Source organism: Pelodiscus sinensis, chromosome 15 (assembly GCF_049634645.1).
Source record: "Pelodiscus sinensis isolate JC-2024 chromosome 15, ASM4963464v1, whole genome shotgun sequence".
Classification (NCBI taxonomy): domain Eukaryota; kingdom Metazoa; phylum Chordata; order Testudines; family Trionychidae; genus Pelodiscus; species Pelodiscus sinensis.
This window is the reverse complement of record NC_134725.1, coordinates 37186987-37204134: the sequence shown is the minus strand read 5'-3', so window position 1 is coordinate 37204134 and position 17148 is coordinate 37186987. Positions and strand designations below refer to the sequence as shown.

The window sequence follows — 17148 nt, the reverse complement described above, 5'->3', positions numbered from 1 at the left end:
ACAGTGAGAGACAGGATTTATCTATTGATCTCTGTTAAGAGACAGAGGAGTGTCTTAAAGGCATGGTTGTACATTGGGAAATAACTGCCAATGGGACCAGCAAGGTTCTTGCATTCTCAGGGAAACCACCTAATGTTTACTTTATTTCTTCTTAACTACCTATTTCACAAATTTCTCATGGATCTGGATGTCTAACTGCATTGCCACCATGGAGGAAGATGCTGCAGACAAGCCTGATTAACCATTCTGTTGCTACAGAAGCCTGAAGAAGCCAGCTATCCCCTCTCATTGGCAGGTTGGATCTGAAGGGCCAACAAGAAGAAGCAACAGTAAGAATGTGTAAGGTGAATAGGTATACTCAGGATACCGAGTGCAGATCTGTTATGTAAGATGAAGCTTAGTACTTTCTGACCACAGTATTGTACAGCACAGACAATGTGGGGAAGAGGTGGTGAATCCAACAGAACAGAATGAACAGAAATAATCTCGGCTTATATCGCCCATGTTAAGAATTAGTGTCAGATAGGATTTAGAATTCTAGTCCTTAAATCAGGACTTACCACTGTAAGGTGTCCATTTTTGGCTTTATAGATTTGAGGCTCCTGCCCAGTTGTGAAAGCTATTGTCCCTTCTTTCCCAGAACCGATGTGAAACTGAAGACTGTAAGTACACAAACGTATATTACTTGTAATGTGCTTTCCTTACAATTGGCTTTACTCAAAGCTCCTCTTTGGTTCTGTTCCCCAGGCAGATCTCATTACATTCAAACTCCCTCGTATACTTAAGTAAATTTTCTGAACAATTGCACAAGTGCAACTAAGCCAGAAGAGCAGTTTGATTACTTGGACCACACTAATAAAGGAAAGATAAAAATAAGCATGCTAAATTAGGTCACATGTCTGGCAGGACAGAACAAGCATAAATGCAGTCTTTCATTACAACTGAAATGTGGTGGCCATCAGAAGGAAGATAAAAAGCAGGAAAATGCATCTATTGAAACTTCTGCATTCCACTGGTTTCAGTCTAGGATCAATTCATCACCTCCCTGCCTCACGAAAGGAAGGCCTAAATAAATACAGGCTGAGGTGGGAGGGTAACTCAGTCAGATGTTATTTGAAAGAAACTGTTTCAGCATTTAGTGTTTCCAGAATCTGACTAGTTGAGTAGCAGCATTTTTCGGGAATGATCTGGCTGTCATACTCTGCCCAGCATCATTCAGTTTAAAGAAAACCTAGTCATTAAGCTGCTGACAGCTTAAGGCTCCTACATGATCTTATCTTTTTAACTGAACATATTACAATGAACTCAGTATCACCCAGAAGATTACACAATGGTCAAACAATTTCAGACTTGTTCCCATGGCAGGATGCAGTTTGAAAAAAAAAATGCATTAAAAAAAATCTGAATTAAAAGTAGTTTTATAAGTAAAACTGAAAGCTGATTATATCCAGTTACACAGACAAGTCTGAACACACATTTATTGCATAGACATATCATTAATGCTAGTGCATTACATAGCACACTTGTATGTTCATCTTGTTTCAACTATATTGACTAAGCTTGCAGAGAAACCATTCAGGTTGAACCTCTCTAGTCTGGCACTCAGATCTGGCAATATCTGTGATCCAGCATGATTTTAGTTAGCTGGCTGTCCACTTATGGGTGTGGCCAAGTTTCACACAGCCCTATACATTTTGTTTATATCCACCAGTCCTGGCTCTCAGTGTCTTCTAAGAGCCCAGTAAACAGTGGAAGCATTGGGAATGCTGCTAGACAATATTGACCTCCCATGGTTCGGCACCTATCAGGTGCTGATACTTCCAGACTAGAGAAGTTCAACTTATACACTAGCTACAGCCAGGGAAAAGATTGTGAAACAATTCCCTGAAGATAGTAATCTGGAACTTGGAGTCTTTCTTAATATGCTTGGAGGTGAAACCTTGCCCTTTGTTGTGAGCACATGGTTTTAGTAGGTAGATGTGGACTGCTGTGTCAGAAGATTTTTGGTTGACTAAGTGTTAAAGCTCAGTGTCACAAAATCACTTGACAAAGACAGAGCACATGTGGCACCAAACAAGTAGTGATGCTTACCTTCCCTGAACAACCTGCACAGCATTCTGCCTATTGGCCAGCATGCAGAGCTTTGTGACTGTCTCAAAGATGTGCCCGCACTGAAGGATTGCATCTCCCTAAAAGCAGAAATGCGACCAAAGGATTCAACATTCTTAGGCACAGGGGCAAAGAGCTTTTCATCTCAGACCAGGAGTTCAGCTAGACAACATTTCTAGATGTAGTGAAATACTTTCACAGTGGCATATGAAACATGTCTAACTTGTTTGCTAATTATACGTAACAGTTAATGGGGTTTCCCGCCCTCCCTCCCACCAGTGACCCTGTATAAGTTTGCTCCTGTTTATTTGGTATTTATAGTAACTTGGCTATTTCATTTGAAGATGTTCCACATTTGCCTGGGTCAACAGGAGCTATGTGGTAGTTTACCTTCTGTTTGTTGTCCTCAGGAACATGGATGACTAAGAGTCCATCACTCAGATTGCTGATAGAAATACCTTAAAAAGGAATCCAAAAATTAGAGAAAGAAACTGAGCCATGTTCAGAGAGGAACTATAAAACATAAGTCATCCTGGGGGAAGGTAAGTGGTTGTGTCTGCAGGATCAGTGACCTCAAAACTGTGGCTTGTTTGGAGAACAGTAAGGATAGTACATTGAATTTGTGCATCTTCAAGTATGAAAATCTACTCTGCTTACTGGATCCCAAAAACCTCTGCTATCATAGCAGCTGAGAAAATCAAAAGCACCATTGCTAATGCCTGGGCAGCATTATTCTTATATTGCTTCATGTTTTCCCGCTTAATTCCTAAAATACTGAAATAGTTAATTTTGAAATTGTTACCTCAACTTCCAAAAATTCTAAACTTTTGCCAGACTGGGGTTCTCACTCAGTGCAGCCATTTCTTTCCAAATTACACCAGTTTCATGGATAAATGCATAATCTGATGGTACTCCAATGGCATGCTTGGAAATTCCCATTTCCTCTGAAGAAGAATGTAATTCCCTTTGCCTCATGTACTGTTGCTGCTAATTAAGTTTTGGTTCCCCGATCCTAAATACATTTACGTGCATCACATATACAGAGTATATACTGCTACCCTACTTCATAAATTAGTCGGCTTATAAATAGCACGTGGCACCCCTTACCACTTCAATCTGGTGCCCCCCCATAGGTTGGCACCCTGGGCAGCTGCCCGGCTAGCCCCCACCCTTAATCCAGCCTTGGTTATTAGCTCACTTCGCCCCCCCCCCCCCCCCCCCAAAAGAACAGTTTAGCCCAGAACTGAATCCCTTAGAGAACAGTAAGGCTTAAGCTGTAGAGTAGAGCTGTGTAGAAAAGTATCTAATGTCTGATAATCAGGCTCTTGGTCACATGGAGGTCACACTGCAAAGAGCTGATAAATTGTGGTCACCCTTTAGGAAGTCAACAGGAAGCAATAACCCTCACTGCTTAAGAGCATCTTAAAAGCCACCAAAAAGATGAAAGGAGTAATCATAAAGCTAAATATCAGGCAAGGGGTTTGGAAAGATGGTGAGGAGGAATCAGCTGGGGGTAAGCCCTCCTCTTCACATTGTGCCCCTTTGCCAAGACCTGTGGAGAAGAACCAGCACTGACGTACACTGTTACCTTTGAGTGTTGCATAGTCTATTTTCTGTTTGATCTTGGCCATTTCCACCACATAGGCTGCTGACTGGGTCAGGACAAGTTGCCGTTCTCGTGCTTTGAACCCATTCCTGTCGTATTTTACCACTGGGGTCATGTACTGAAACAATAGGTTAATGTTAATGTTCCCACTGAGGTTACATTCTGATAGGAGACAACTCAGGAAACCAACAGCGTTGGCCTGAAATTGTGGGGACTATAGCATAAGACATGATCTGGGGTGTTCTTTCCTTGCCCGGTTTAGAATAATCTGGAAGTATAGTTTGTTTAAGCTCTGAAATTGGGGTGGGAAAGGGGGGGGAGGTTTAGCAGCAAGTGGGGGCAAAACACAAGATTTGGGAAATAGTTTATTCTCTACCTTTTGTACAGCCCTCCAGATTCATGGCATAACAATGGAAGTACACTCTATGCATCTGCACTTTAACTGTTAATTATGTGCTGGCAGAAGCAACACAATTATGGGGCATTTAAACTGTTGGGATTACATCATTGAAACACCCTAGAAAAGGAATTCAGTGCTGCTTTCCTTACTCACTCAACCTACAGGATTCTCAGATTCCATATGAGACTGAAGGTGCTGTTAATATTTTAGGTCAATAAGCCCTGTAGGAACCCCCCATCACACAAATCAATGAACTGTTTTTCCCCCACCCATGAAGGCTTGAAAGGTGCCTTCACATTGGCAATAATTCCCTCATGTTTCAACAGCTTCCTAGGTGCATACTTATCAAAAAGCAGTACAAGGACAGTCTTAAAATTAAACACTCATAACTCTGAGATGGGTCTAGTCAGTGCGAAAATGTTTGGCTACATTGGTTATTGATTGCATATCCTGTCCTTTAGAACTGGATGTGACACTGTTTTGAATATCACAAGGTTAACCTTGGCACACTCATGTCTTAGCAGTGACCTGGTTAAGATGGAGGGTAAAGACAGGTGTTGCTAATACGCTTTTTAATCACAAATTCCTTCTTACCTTGACCTTCTCGCCACGAATTAGTTGCAGTACTTTGGGGTTTATGTCTCTCTCACCTAGGGAGCAAACCAGAAACATGATATCACACAGTATTGAAGTGTATCCTTGTCACCAAATCTATCAGAATTGATCCAGACTCAGCATTGCTGTTTAAATCTCATTAAGCTTCATTCATATGAACCTTCTGTGATATTATGGCCTCACTTAAAGGGTCTCCTAAGACTGTTCCAGGGAAATATTTGTCCCCAAAAGTTAATTAAATTTACTTACTCAGTAAGTTAATAGTAATCTGTCTCTTGCCCCACTGATCTCATAGAAGTACGTCCTCAGCTTGGGTATGACACTCCCATTAATTCTCACCTTTTCTCTCTCTAGAAAGATTAGTTGAGGCTCTTTCAGAATGCATCCCATTAACCAAAACCTTCATCTCCCTCTGACAAACACACTACTACATCTGAGAGTATTTGAAAGTTCTCCTCTAAGAGATGGTGTTCAGAGATCACATCCATTATAAACCACAGGGCATAGGAATCCAGATCCGAGTCAGTACAAATCAACATTTCCTACAAGACTTAACGGGAGAGTCCTCATTCAGGCAAAACTTCCACATACGTCAGGATCAGTAGCCCAGTATACTAAGTGGGACTTTACTGAGTAAGGAGCACAGAAGTAAAGTTTGTTATACTCACTTAGCTGGGTGTCTGCAAAGGGCTGACTTATACTCTGTAGGTAGCCATCCTTCTTCCCTCTGAAAATGGCACTTGCTACTACTTTTTGCTGTAACTATTAAAAAAAAAAGCAAGCCCTTTTATATTCCCAATAAAGATTCCTACTAGTGAAGACAGTTACTCAGAGCAAGTTTCCTGCAATTTAGGCATTCGATGTAAAGCTGCATTTCTCCCAGCATGTTTAGTTTAAAAATATGCTGCTATTGCAAGAATTAAGTAAACAACCAACTTGACTTTAAATGTTCATCTGAAATAGGAAATAGTCCCATTCATATTACATAAATGTCTTCTGTGGGGAAGAACGGGGTACTGTATATTTAAAATCCCCCACCAGAGAAGGTCAAGACTCAACCTCCAAGGAAAGCAGGGGGTCTTTATTTTCCTATTGTAAAAGAGGCATGAAAGAATCATTTGCTAGGCTAGCATAAAATGTAAAGTTAAATTGCCTTTTTATAGCCTTTGCTTTGTTCCACTCCCAAAAGAAAAGGACTTTAACTTGATGGAATGCCTTCTACCAGGTACCTTTATGTATGCGAATACTCCATAGATTACCTGGGCTTTCTTCTCAGCTGTAATCCCTTGACAGTATTTTCGCACTAAATTCCTCATGCAGATTTTCTTCAGCATCGCAGAGGTCTGCATAAAATAATGGAATGTATTTTCAATGTAAACATGCACCAGACATCCAGATGTCAGTGTTATGGAGCCAAAGAGACATCATGGACTGAACTTGGCATGTGTTGAAATTTATTCTCATCTCTGACCCCAGTTCCACGTGTGACTTTAACAAATCTACCTGTCTCTCCGGATGTCACCATCCTTGCTGTAAAATGGGCTCTCTAGGGAGAGATGGTTGATGTTTATGCAGTGCTTGAGTGCAGAGTAATAGTACTGAAGCGGTCTAAGATATTTATCCAGGAAATAGAAATTTCATATAAACACAGAAGCTGTTTCTATAAAAACAACTGCTTAAACTTTCAGCCAGATGGTTCAAGAACCTGATTTATTCTGACAATTCCGTACCAAGGATTACAAGGGCAATAAAAATGTGAACTATTTTAAATTTAGTATTCTCTTGGGTATGATCTGAACAGTTATTCCAGTTCTTACACCATCTCTCTCAGCCTGCCAAGCTCCAGATGTAGGATATAATGTGAGAGACAGATCCAAGAGGACACACAAATTATTCATGCTGCAAGTTTAAAATGTTGTGAGACTTGTTCTTCTAGTAGGTTTGCCAATAGTTCCTTAAATACAAGGAACATCCCTTTCCCCTCCCACTCCCATCTCTGAATGAGAGAAGGAGTTGATAAGTGTAGCAAAAAGCAGCAAGAAATACACTTGGTGAATGTAGAAGAATAGTGTTTAGAATTGATATCAGGAGAGGATGGACACAGGCTGTGTCTACATTGGCATGATTTTGTGCAAAAGCACTTGCTTTTGCACAAAAACATGCTGCCTGTCTACACTGGCGGGGAGTTCTTGTGCAAGAACACTGACGTTCTAATGTGTGAAATCAGTGCTTCTTGCGCAAGAACTATGATGCTCCCGCTCAGGAAAAAGCCCTGTTGCGCAACTGCTCTTGTGCAAGAGGCCAGTGTAGACAGGCAGCATGTATTTCTTGCACAAGAGAGCATCTACACTGGCGCAGATGCTTTTGTGCAAAAGCACATCTCTTGCACAAAGGCACATGCCAGTGTAGACACTCTCTTGCACAAATACTTTAACGCAAAAATTCTTGCGTTAAAAGTATTTGCACAAAATCTTGCCAATGTAGATGTAGCCATAGGGATGCTTAGACAACAGCTCCTTATTTCTGAACACATGGTTGGTAACCCTAAGTAAGTAACTGATCTCAGTTTAAGGAGTGAGTGCATTTCTGACATTAACAATGTTCATCAACACAACTGTCGAGGAAGCTGGTAACATCGGAAGCGAAGCAAGCAGCTTCTCAGGATGCTTAAGCGTGGTTTGTTGCAGGCTGAACAAAGAGTTTGAGGGAGTCACTTCACTATAACAGAAGGGAAGGAAAGTTACACAAATGAGCGGTGCTTTGAAATTATCACTATCGTGAGCCCCATGCTCACCTCTTCCAAGATAGCGGGAGGCTTGAGCCAGTTCTTGTCCAAGACATTTTTTGGAACATGGTCTCTGAGCTTCGTGAGGAAGGTGTACTGCACAAACCTTACAAACTCATCATTTTCTGGGCAAAGAGGATTTTTTCGATTGATGAAGCCTTTTATAAACCTACAGGAAACATTCTTAATCAGAACTCTTGCTTACAAATGGCATTCGCAAGGTAATGGGAGTGGAAGATAATTCAGGTCAGAAAATTCATGCCAACAACTGCTGAATACAGGAAAGTCAGAGGAAGCACAGGAGCCAATCTCCTTCACAGAAAGCTTCAGATTTACAATATGCTAAACACGAAAAGACTGTTCTACTCAAAACCCATACTCCATTTTATGGAAGCCTTGAATTTTCAATGCATCAATAAATTGTGCTTGCAAGTTTAAGAGAAGATCCATTATCTTCTGATCTTAGATTCCAAAGCACTGTTTAAAATAAGTCAGGTTAAAAGGCACAGAGAGCGGGCAACTTCTAAAGATTGGGTTTCAGGATCACCTGTGACGTCAATACACATTCAAAGCACAAACAAGTATTTGGCCTGGAATAATGGACCAGAAAGTTTGAGAAGGGGCTTGAGATTTCTGGTCAAACCAATACCAACATTTGCAGAGCAGTTATGAACAACAGACGAGAAACAGGCATTACATAGGTATTCTGCCAAAGGTACCTACAGGTTGGGCAAGAGTAGATTTATCATACTTGTTGGTATCACTTCAGGATCACTTCACCTGTGCCCCCAACACTCATTCTCCATTCAGACAGACACAGACTTTTTACCTTCCCATGGTGGAACCTACCTTTTGATGGTCTCAACAGCCCATATTCTCTTCTTGGCTTCTTTGCGTGCCAGTGCCCCTCTCCAGCAGGCCTCAAGCTTAATAGCTGCAAGAGTCAGCCATGCTGATAGGTTACACTTAGAAATTGTTATGGTTCTTTTGGTGTAGAGTCCTGCTAATTCCCTGCTGATCTGGATGTCCGGAAGAGTTTCTTTAGTAAGGGTATGTGTGCTTCAGGCCTCTACTAGAGTATCATCTCTCCCCCAGCTCTACGTGTTACAGCAACTCCACTGAAGGGGATGTGGCAATATTGGGGCACTATCCAATGACAATAAAGCCAATATGGTGCTTGATGTATTTTCTCAGCAGCATGCAGCTAGAGAAATATATAGACTGACTCTCATTGCTGGTGTCTTTTGAAGAGTATAGCTGTCCTCTTACCATGCCTGGATAGAAACATGACAAGCCAGCAAGCTACATAAACAAAGCTGCTTTATTTGACTAGTAAACCAAGCAAAAAAAACTTTGCTCCTGGAACATAAAGGCATTTCTAGTGCTGTAGTTTTCAGTTATATTCCACCCATATAGTGGGAGGTATAGAGGTTACACAGCACTGTTCACATCTGTTGTTCTGGGATAGGGCCGCACATGCACACACAGAAATAGGGTCACAGAAAGTAGTGGAATAACGTAGAAACTGGCTGACTATTTGTAACACTGCTACCACTATGGCTATTTGGCAGCTAAAGGCAAGTCACACATCCTTAGACAGGGTGTGTATATTGCAGGTGCAATTGCTTGCACGGAGGGGATATTCTAAACCTCCAGACTTACAAACTCATGTTGGAAAACTCAGCAGTAAGGAATGATTGAGCTTACCTGCTTCCCTCTGTTTCTTGTATTCTCTCTTCCCTAAGCAGCCTTTGTATCTGGCTTGTATTCTCGTTACTGAAAATAAAACATTCCTTGGTACTGTAGAGTCACAGCAATTTGAGAGATACCCTTCCAATTTCACAAGGAAAAGGCATCAAATCCAATCACCCTTAAAATATCCTGTGACAGGGTCAGCTCGAGAAGGAATAGGGGACAGGGGTGTTTATTTGTGATGCAGGTCACTGGCCAAAAGAACACTGGCCAAAAGATCATTGGCCAAAAGAACAGCCATATTGCAAGAACTGGGGTTCACCTTATCCATTAATTTGTCTCCAAAATCAGCTAGTATCAGATGTGCCTCAAGCAAGCAAAAGAAACCTCTTAATGGGCAGTTAGAGCATTATCTGTCTAGAAGGGAAGTTGTTCCTAGCCCTCATGCAGATAGTGTTTGGCATATCAGGATATCGCCTCAGCAGCTCCGTGGGGTGCAGCTCCTCCATGAAAGGGGTTGACACATCCACTGGCTGATATAACAGAACATGTCTACCTATTTCTATTCCTCTTCAACCTTCACAGGGTGCTGCAGGCTGTAAATCTCACATCTTGGACTACAGCGTCACCAATTACTGGTTATTCCTGGTGATGCAGACTTGGTCTGCTTTTGTTTGGATCTTCTCTGAATGCTTTGTTATAAGCCACTGCATTTCTATGCCATTGCAGTGATGGTAAGCTTCCCTTAAGGGCTGGTTCTTGTAGGTGGCACTATTCAATAGCAATGCTGTGTGCTCCCGAACTGTCGCATTTCAGGGCTGGCAAAGCAATTTCCATTATGCCTTTAATATCTTCCTGTAGGAATCATAGAATCATAGAATCATAGAATAATAGGACTGGAAGGGACCTCGAGAGGTCATCGAGTCCAGCCCCCCGCCCTCAAGGCAGGATCAAGCTCCGTCTACACCATCCCTGACAGATATCTAACTAACATCTGAATGTTCCATGTTAATGATATTAGAGTGGGTCCTTTTGTACCTGTATTAGACACCACACTAAATCACAACTAGTCTCTGTTTTGGGGCATTCTCCAGGAGTAGGAATCCATATTGAAGCAAGCAGAGATTTCCCAACACTACACTATACTTTGAGTGTCTACACTTATACGTTCTGTGGTGTGTGTAATAACAGAAGCTAAAGACTTGTCCAACATACTGTGTGTGTGCAAACTCAGTATTGTACATGCAATCATGGTAACTGGACACGCAAGTATAGGCTTGTAAATACCAACACAAATACCTCAAGCCTCCCTAGAATCTTTACTCTGCTTCTGTGATGTGCATCTCTTGGAAGCCTAGTCATTGCTTGCAGTGAAGATGAGTTTCTGGCATCTAGTCTCTCACAAATGACTGAAGAATACTCATAAAGGACAGGCTTATTTGTCTTGTTAGTACTGAGAGGGAATAGGGCTAAGTAGGCTCTGCATGACAAAAAGGCAATTGGAACCGTACCTAGCAGGTGTTTGCTGCGCTCAAATGCATCTTCCGTGGCAAATAAAGTCCTTGGGAAACGAATGAATATTTTCGTTCTAAGAGAGAACACAGCCCATGTATCAAGATCCACCATTATAATTGTAAAAGCAGGAGTATCCTGACCTGATTATCTGTATCCCTAATTAAATCAGTGGCAAGAGAAAAGGGCATTTACCTTCCTAGTTTATATTCTTCAGGCTTGTACCCAATGTGCTTTATGAGCCTCTCCACACCATTAGCTGCTGCTCCGTGCCAATGAGGCCAAGTAGCTGGGCACAGGGACTTGTACCTAGAAAGATCAGTGATACAGCACATCCACAAAACGAGACTAAGTTTAAAATAAAAAAAGCAAACATGCCACTATGTAGATTAAAGTGGATGCAGATGATGTGCAGTAGATGGAGACTAGATGCGTTCATCAAAACAGCAGTGGCTAAGGTAGCTTCTTTCCTGAACAGCCTGTAAATCCAAGGCATTGAGCCAGAGTTTTAAGGGTTGGTCACCTAAACCTATATTAGGACTCTCAAGAAGAGTGGCCTAATTCTGAGGTGCTGAGCACTGCAGGGTCTGAAAGCCCCTTCATGCAGAAGGTGAGCAGCTAAACCTAATGACACTTGGGTATCCCTGGACACTGAAGACCTGAGCTTTGATCTGCTATTGGACTCCAAGGCAGAGGGATCCTTTGGTCTCTTAAAAAAAACTGACCTCAGTGTGCCTTCATATGGCAGGGAGTAGCAATGTTCTGAGTGAACTCTGTTTACCTTTGCAAGAAGAGTTCATATTTTCGCCGGTATGCAAAGCCAGCTCGCCTCACCCGCAAGTGCTCCATCAACCCCAAGTACTTCACTTGGTGTCTTATCAAGACATCATCAAACTTTCCTGTGGTGAGTGGATTCCAGAGAGAACATGAATCACTTGCAAGTTCTATCAATGGTACAACTCACTCTAGATTCCATACATCAAGACAGGTCTAATTTTGAGAGGTGCAATATACAGGTAATGGGGTTTTCTACCAGTAAAAAGCTTAAAATGGTCTCCTACATTTCTGGCGCCAGAGAAAAAGATCCTTGTGACATGTTGGGGGTACTTAAACCATGTTTGAAGATTAACCACAAAGTGCTAGCTGCATTGGGGCAGGTGACATGTAGCCCACCTGGCAAGTCCTGATGAATTCTCAGGGCTGTCTAGCAGAAGATGACAAAGTACAGATCAAGTAGCAGCTAATACACAATAGGAAGTACACACAGTTTGGCTAGCATACAAGTAGTGTTCACATGTCCAGAACAAAGGGCCCCACATTCACTGAAATTTGGACTTTCATTGTGAAACAGTGAACCAACTCCCTTTCTGCTTCGGGCTTTGGCAGGTTTTAAGAAGTTACACCACAGTGAGCCTGCCTCTTTACTCCACTGATACCAGGATAACAGTAAAAACATCCCTTACCAGGCTCCTTGCCATCATTGGGTTTAATACATCGTATGTAAGAAGGCTCCTTGGACATCAGAATTTCTATTAGGCTAGCCAGGCTGTTTTTGAACTGGGTTGCAACCTGTGCAGACATTGAAGACCTCTGTTAATGATACAGTTAAGATGGTGCAATGACTGAAGTCAGCAATCAAGCTGTAAGCTAAACCTTGAGCTGTAGGCTGAATTAAAATCCATGCTTTCTACCTCACTGAAGGATTTTGGAAACACATTTAGCATGAATGTTCTGGAGGGTTTTGCTTAAACTGACCACTCTCAAGATCTGCCTACCAGATGTATCAGTTAACCATAAGTTGTTGAACAATCTTTATTTACTCTGAAAGGCATTTTGCATGGTTTCAGGTCTGAAAAAAATAATCAGTACCATGGAGAACTTGCGGGCACCCGCCCCTCTTCCCCCACCTTTCAAGGCTGCCAGCCTCAGTATTATGCTATTGAGGAATTCCACTGATATCCAGCATAGTTTAGGCAGAGGGATTAAGCCTCTGGAGGCCAAGGTATTTTGGAAGTTTGCTCCTCCATGTAGGTTTGTATGTAAGGGATAAAACTCACAGTCTCAGGCCGTCTCCTGTTGTCTAGCTCAGATGGAAAGAAACATTCTTTTAGTATGCCATTTTTAGACTTGCACAGTACCTGAAACAGAAGAGCAGAAGGGTAAATTACACAAGCTGCTGCAGAAGCGAACACATGCGATGCATGAGCAAGAGTTTTCCAGAACACCACAAGGTCAGTGATGGCCACTTGAAAATGCTGGAAATTGTGTAGAAGCTATTCAAGTATTTAAAGACCAACCCCAAAAGATCCTTCTGAAAAGCCACGTCTGGTCATTCAGTAGCATCTTACCTCTTTTAGATTTCTGTACAGGAGATCATTATTCTTCTCTAGAAATCCTAAAAATAAAGGGGTTATTTGAAAGTGAACATTGTTTTGAAGAAAACTAAAAACTATTAGGAGGTTCATGCTGAATTTGCTGCTTTTGCTAAGATGACACCATTGGACTTTCATAAGAAGAGCCTCCTTCCCCAGTTTTACCTTCCCACATTACATCCTAAGAGATCTGGTCAGAACATTGGTTTTGGAATGAAATGTTACTGACAAAGATAAAGGCACACTCTTTTAGCTTGCTAGTTGGGGCACTCATTTGCAACATGTAAGACCAACATTTAAATTCCTGCTCTGCCTAACTCAGAATGATTTGGAATGAAAAAGCTCTTCTCTAAATCAACCAGCGCAAGGCCTATATGTTCTACTACCCTCACCAGCAGGTTATAGAGTGCAAGACCCTCTCCCACACAAAGCCCCCAACCGAGGCATGGATCCAAAGCAGACATTTTGGCACAAGTCTATTTGAAAGGTTGGGGTGTTTTTTTGTTTTAGTGCAGAAAAATATTTAAAAGCCTCAAGTTGCCTCAAAACAGAATAGTCATCCTCCAGATGCTCTAAATATAAGTGGTCACTACCCAAATCAGCCATGATCACAGAAGTCTCCATCTTGCAATGGACTTCTATTAGGCATTATCAAGGAAGCCTGCCAAATTAACTATTTGACCAGATATAAGTTCTGCTGTGGCTGTGCACTACATATAAATCGGAAGAGGGGTTTGTTTGTTTTTTTTAAAATCTGATCCTTCTTTGCAAAAGACCTACAAAGCCAACAGACCCAGCATTCCCAGGAACCGGTATTTAGAACAGACATTTGATCTACAAACCCTAAAATTTACTGCATATGGGAATCAATATATGGAAGTACCACCACAGTCATTAGTGATGGAAGATTCTACAGGAGTCACACTCAAGTTAAAGAGACTCTGCGAGCATACTGCAGCTGGGGAAAGCTATTTGTATTGTACTGTTAGAAGATGCAATGTTCCTAGGCAGTTTAGTGACTGTAGTTTGGCTGTACTCATACCTTGCAGTTGAGCCAGAAGATAGGACATATTCTCAGTTGGTAGGATTGTGTAACTCCATTAATTTCAACAGAGCTGTATCATTTACATTCGCTAAGAATCTCGCCCAGAGCATTCACTCAACCATTTCTTATTAGCAACTAGCAATAAAAGCCCTGATCTTATGAACACCTAGGCAGATTACTTATGCAGATAAAGCTGTCGTATTGGCTTACTTGTGAGCAAAGAGTTACCCATGTGTAAAAGTTAAATTACTCCACTTGATCCCAAGCATGCAGTTTAGCCTTTCCCTGGACATACTCCCATGTCAATTTCAACCACTGTTATATACTTTTTTCCCTATATTTTTGAAAAGTAAGTTGCACAAATTGAAAATTTTCAAACTGAAATTTTCTACAAAAAAAAAATTAGATTTGGTGTCTAAATTAAATGCAGGGTCCCTTTTAAGGACAAGTATATTTCAGAATGGTTTAAATTTATGTGTGTTGCAGGAGCAGGGGGGAATTGCCAGCACCAGTCTAAGTGTGCAAGTGGAAACACTGCCACAGTGAGAACTGTTAGAATGTCTGTCCTTCAAGACTGCAAGTTTATGTCCTAGTTCACACTCACCTACTGCACAATAAGTGACCTCCCCTGCATAGTGAAGGAGACGGAAATCCACCCAGTCAATTGATTTGCGTGTCTTTTGATCTGCAAGCTTGCGGCTACAAGAAATAAACCAGCAAGAAAAGCAAGAAACCAAGCAGTTTCTTTAGTTCATGGGAATGGTGGAATCAACTGTACTAAGAACAATTAGCTGTAAATACAGGAACTGACATCAAGTTAGGCTCTTATTAGTGTGAATCTGATTGCAAAGTTGGAGCCCATCCAGACATTTCTTAGATAAGTTTCTTCTCAAAGAGCTGTAGCAAATTGGTTAGAAGCTTAGAGCTTATTTCAACAGAAATGGTTAATATACTGTGATAGTAGTTCCCATAACCTTACAAGGCCTGCAATATGCTCTTTAGAAAAGGTCATTCATTCTGAATATGCCTGAAACCTTGCAGAAGGCATTTAAATGTTTAGACATTTAATTAGCTGTGTCTATATGGCCAAGATACAAGCGGCAGCTAGGTTTTGCCTCTTTTCCCAGTTTGAAAAGACATCCCAACATTTTACACTAAAGAGGCAAAACCCACAGTCAATGGTGTTCCATGAATAGCAGATACCTAATGGAAAGAGAACATCACAAACTATGAAAGTTTACTGACAAGTCTCAGAAGCATAGCCATGTTAATCTGCAAAAACAATGTGGAATCCTGTGGCACTTTAATGACTAACAGATTTATTGGGGCATAAGCTTTTGTTGGATAAAAGACACTGTGATATGCACAGATTGTCAGATTCATAGTATGGAAATCACAAAGGTGGGAAATCACACAAAGTGGGTTTTAACCACAAAATTTATGCTCAGATATATTTTATTAAACATAAGATGCCACAGCACTCCATTTTTTTTCTTTTTCAAAAAGTTTAAGATTTTTGGGAGCTACTGTAATAAATATGTAATAATAGCACATTTTCATTCATGACTGAAGTGTGTTCATCCTGATGTTTCCCTGCAATATGAACTGCTTCCTTTTTGAAAATGGAATAGTTCTAGCAATTATCTTCAAAGATCTTCATCTGAAAGAGAGTAGCATATTAAGGAACAGAGAGGTAGCAAGTAGATTAATTACTGCACAAGGAATTGACCCACACTCCAAGTACCATTTTAGACATGTTCATTTTTAACTAGCTTTCTCTTAAGGCACCGAAGTAGGGACCCTGACTTCATCTACATTTGTATAGCACCAACCATAAAGGAGTCACTAGTAGAGATGCTAGTTATAGTGTAACTGAATAGTCATGTAATCACGTGAACTCTTAGCAGTTACATGATTATTCAGTAGTCCCCGGTGATGGGGCTGGCAGCCAGAGTGCTCCAGTCCCACTCCCAGGGAGCCACCTGCCAGCCTGAGCTGCTGCCTCCCCTCACAGGCTGGCTGCCTACTGCCCTATGCTGATGCCTTTGATACAAAGGCAGCTGTGCGGGGTGGCAACAACCCCTGTCCATTGGGGTCCGAGCTCCCTGCAGACAGAGGCTGGTCTGGCAGCAGCCCTTGTCTGCAGAGGAGAGGGGTTTTTGTTTTGCGGCAGCTTCCCCTGTCCTCATCCCCTGCACTGTTGCTTCTACTAGAGGCACAGTGGGGGGGGGTGGGAACAATGCTGGGGGGACAACCAGATTTTAAACCATCTCCACCCAGAACCAGCTCCTGCCTGCCCTGCCCTCCCCCACTCCCCCCACACCCTATGCGCTGCTGCCTCTATCAGAGGCAGCAACACAGGAGTGAGGCAGGCAGAGCCAGTGCTCATGGAGAGCTTGCTTAAAGCCAGCTCCTCTCAGGCACCAGCTCTCATTCCCCCCTGCTTGCTGCCTCTGATACAGAGGCAGAAAGTGAGGATGGGAGTGCGTGAAGTAGATACAATTAACCAATAAACCAAGGCTTATCAGTTATCGTGTAGTGGAGTACACATTGATGTCACTAGGCACCACAGATATAAATATTTACTCAAATCGCACTTGTTGGGAAGAATCTAGCCAGGGCATTTTCATTTGTGGCGCTCACACATCTCATCAAAACAGGTTCTTTGGAGAAGTTGGTATCTGGCTCCAGATCCAAGCCTAGTGCTGAGTACCTTCAACTCTCATTCACTTGAATGCAGTGGAAGCCATTTGTCATGTCATAGCTTCGGTCCCTAATTTTAATATTAAATTCACACCAATGGAGGGATGAACTAAACTCAACTATTGGCAAGCTATTGATACAGGAAAGACAGGAATTCCCCTCTTGCACATACCACAGATTACTTTCTAACAATGTAACTTCTTATAGTGGTAGATTGCAGGCAGCCTGCTAGACTGCAACTTTTCTTTGGTATGAAACAGGACTCTTCATCCTCAGAACAGACCACCATGGAAACCCTAGGGAAAGTTT

General features: G+C 41.8%; 1 protein-coding gene across 7 annotated transcripts in view; it reads right to left on the bottom strand.

Moving 5' to 3' along the window:
• The window catches only part of MYO1H (myosin IH), a 112931-nt gene that overhangs the window by 2289 nt on the left and 93494 nt on the right, over positions 1-17148 (bottom strand). For all 7 annotated transcript variants that reach the window (XM_075898823.1, XM_075898822.1, XM_075898821.1 and 4 more), the window contains 17 exons: positions 14741-14835; positions 13068-13114; positions 12777-12857; positions 12183-12288; positions 11501-11618; positions 10915-11028; positions 10719-10795; positions 9223-9291; positions 8365-8449; positions 7525-7684; positions 5990-6073; positions 5399-5492; positions 4710-4765; positions 3698-3833; positions 2500-2567; positions 2092-2189; positions 561-660 (listed from right to left, as the gene is read on the bottom strand). In XM_075898823.1, coding sequence (XP_075754938.1) covers positions 561-660; positions 2092-2189; positions 2500-2567; positions 3698-3833; positions 4710-4765; positions 5399-5492; positions 5990-6073; positions 7525-7684; positions 8365-8449; positions 9223-9291; positions 10719-10795; positions 10915-11028; positions 11501-11618; positions 12183-12288; positions 12777-12857; positions 13068-13114; positions 14741-14835 — 1588 coding nt within the window. The remainder of the gene's footprint in view (positions 1-560; positions 661-2091; positions 2190-2499; positions 2568-3697; positions 3834-4709; positions 4766-5398; positions 5493-5989; positions 6074-7524; positions 7685-8364; positions 8450-9222; positions 9292-10718; positions 10796-10914; positions 11029-11500; positions 11619-12182; positions 12289-12776; positions 12858-13067; positions 13115-14740; positions 14836-17148) is intronic.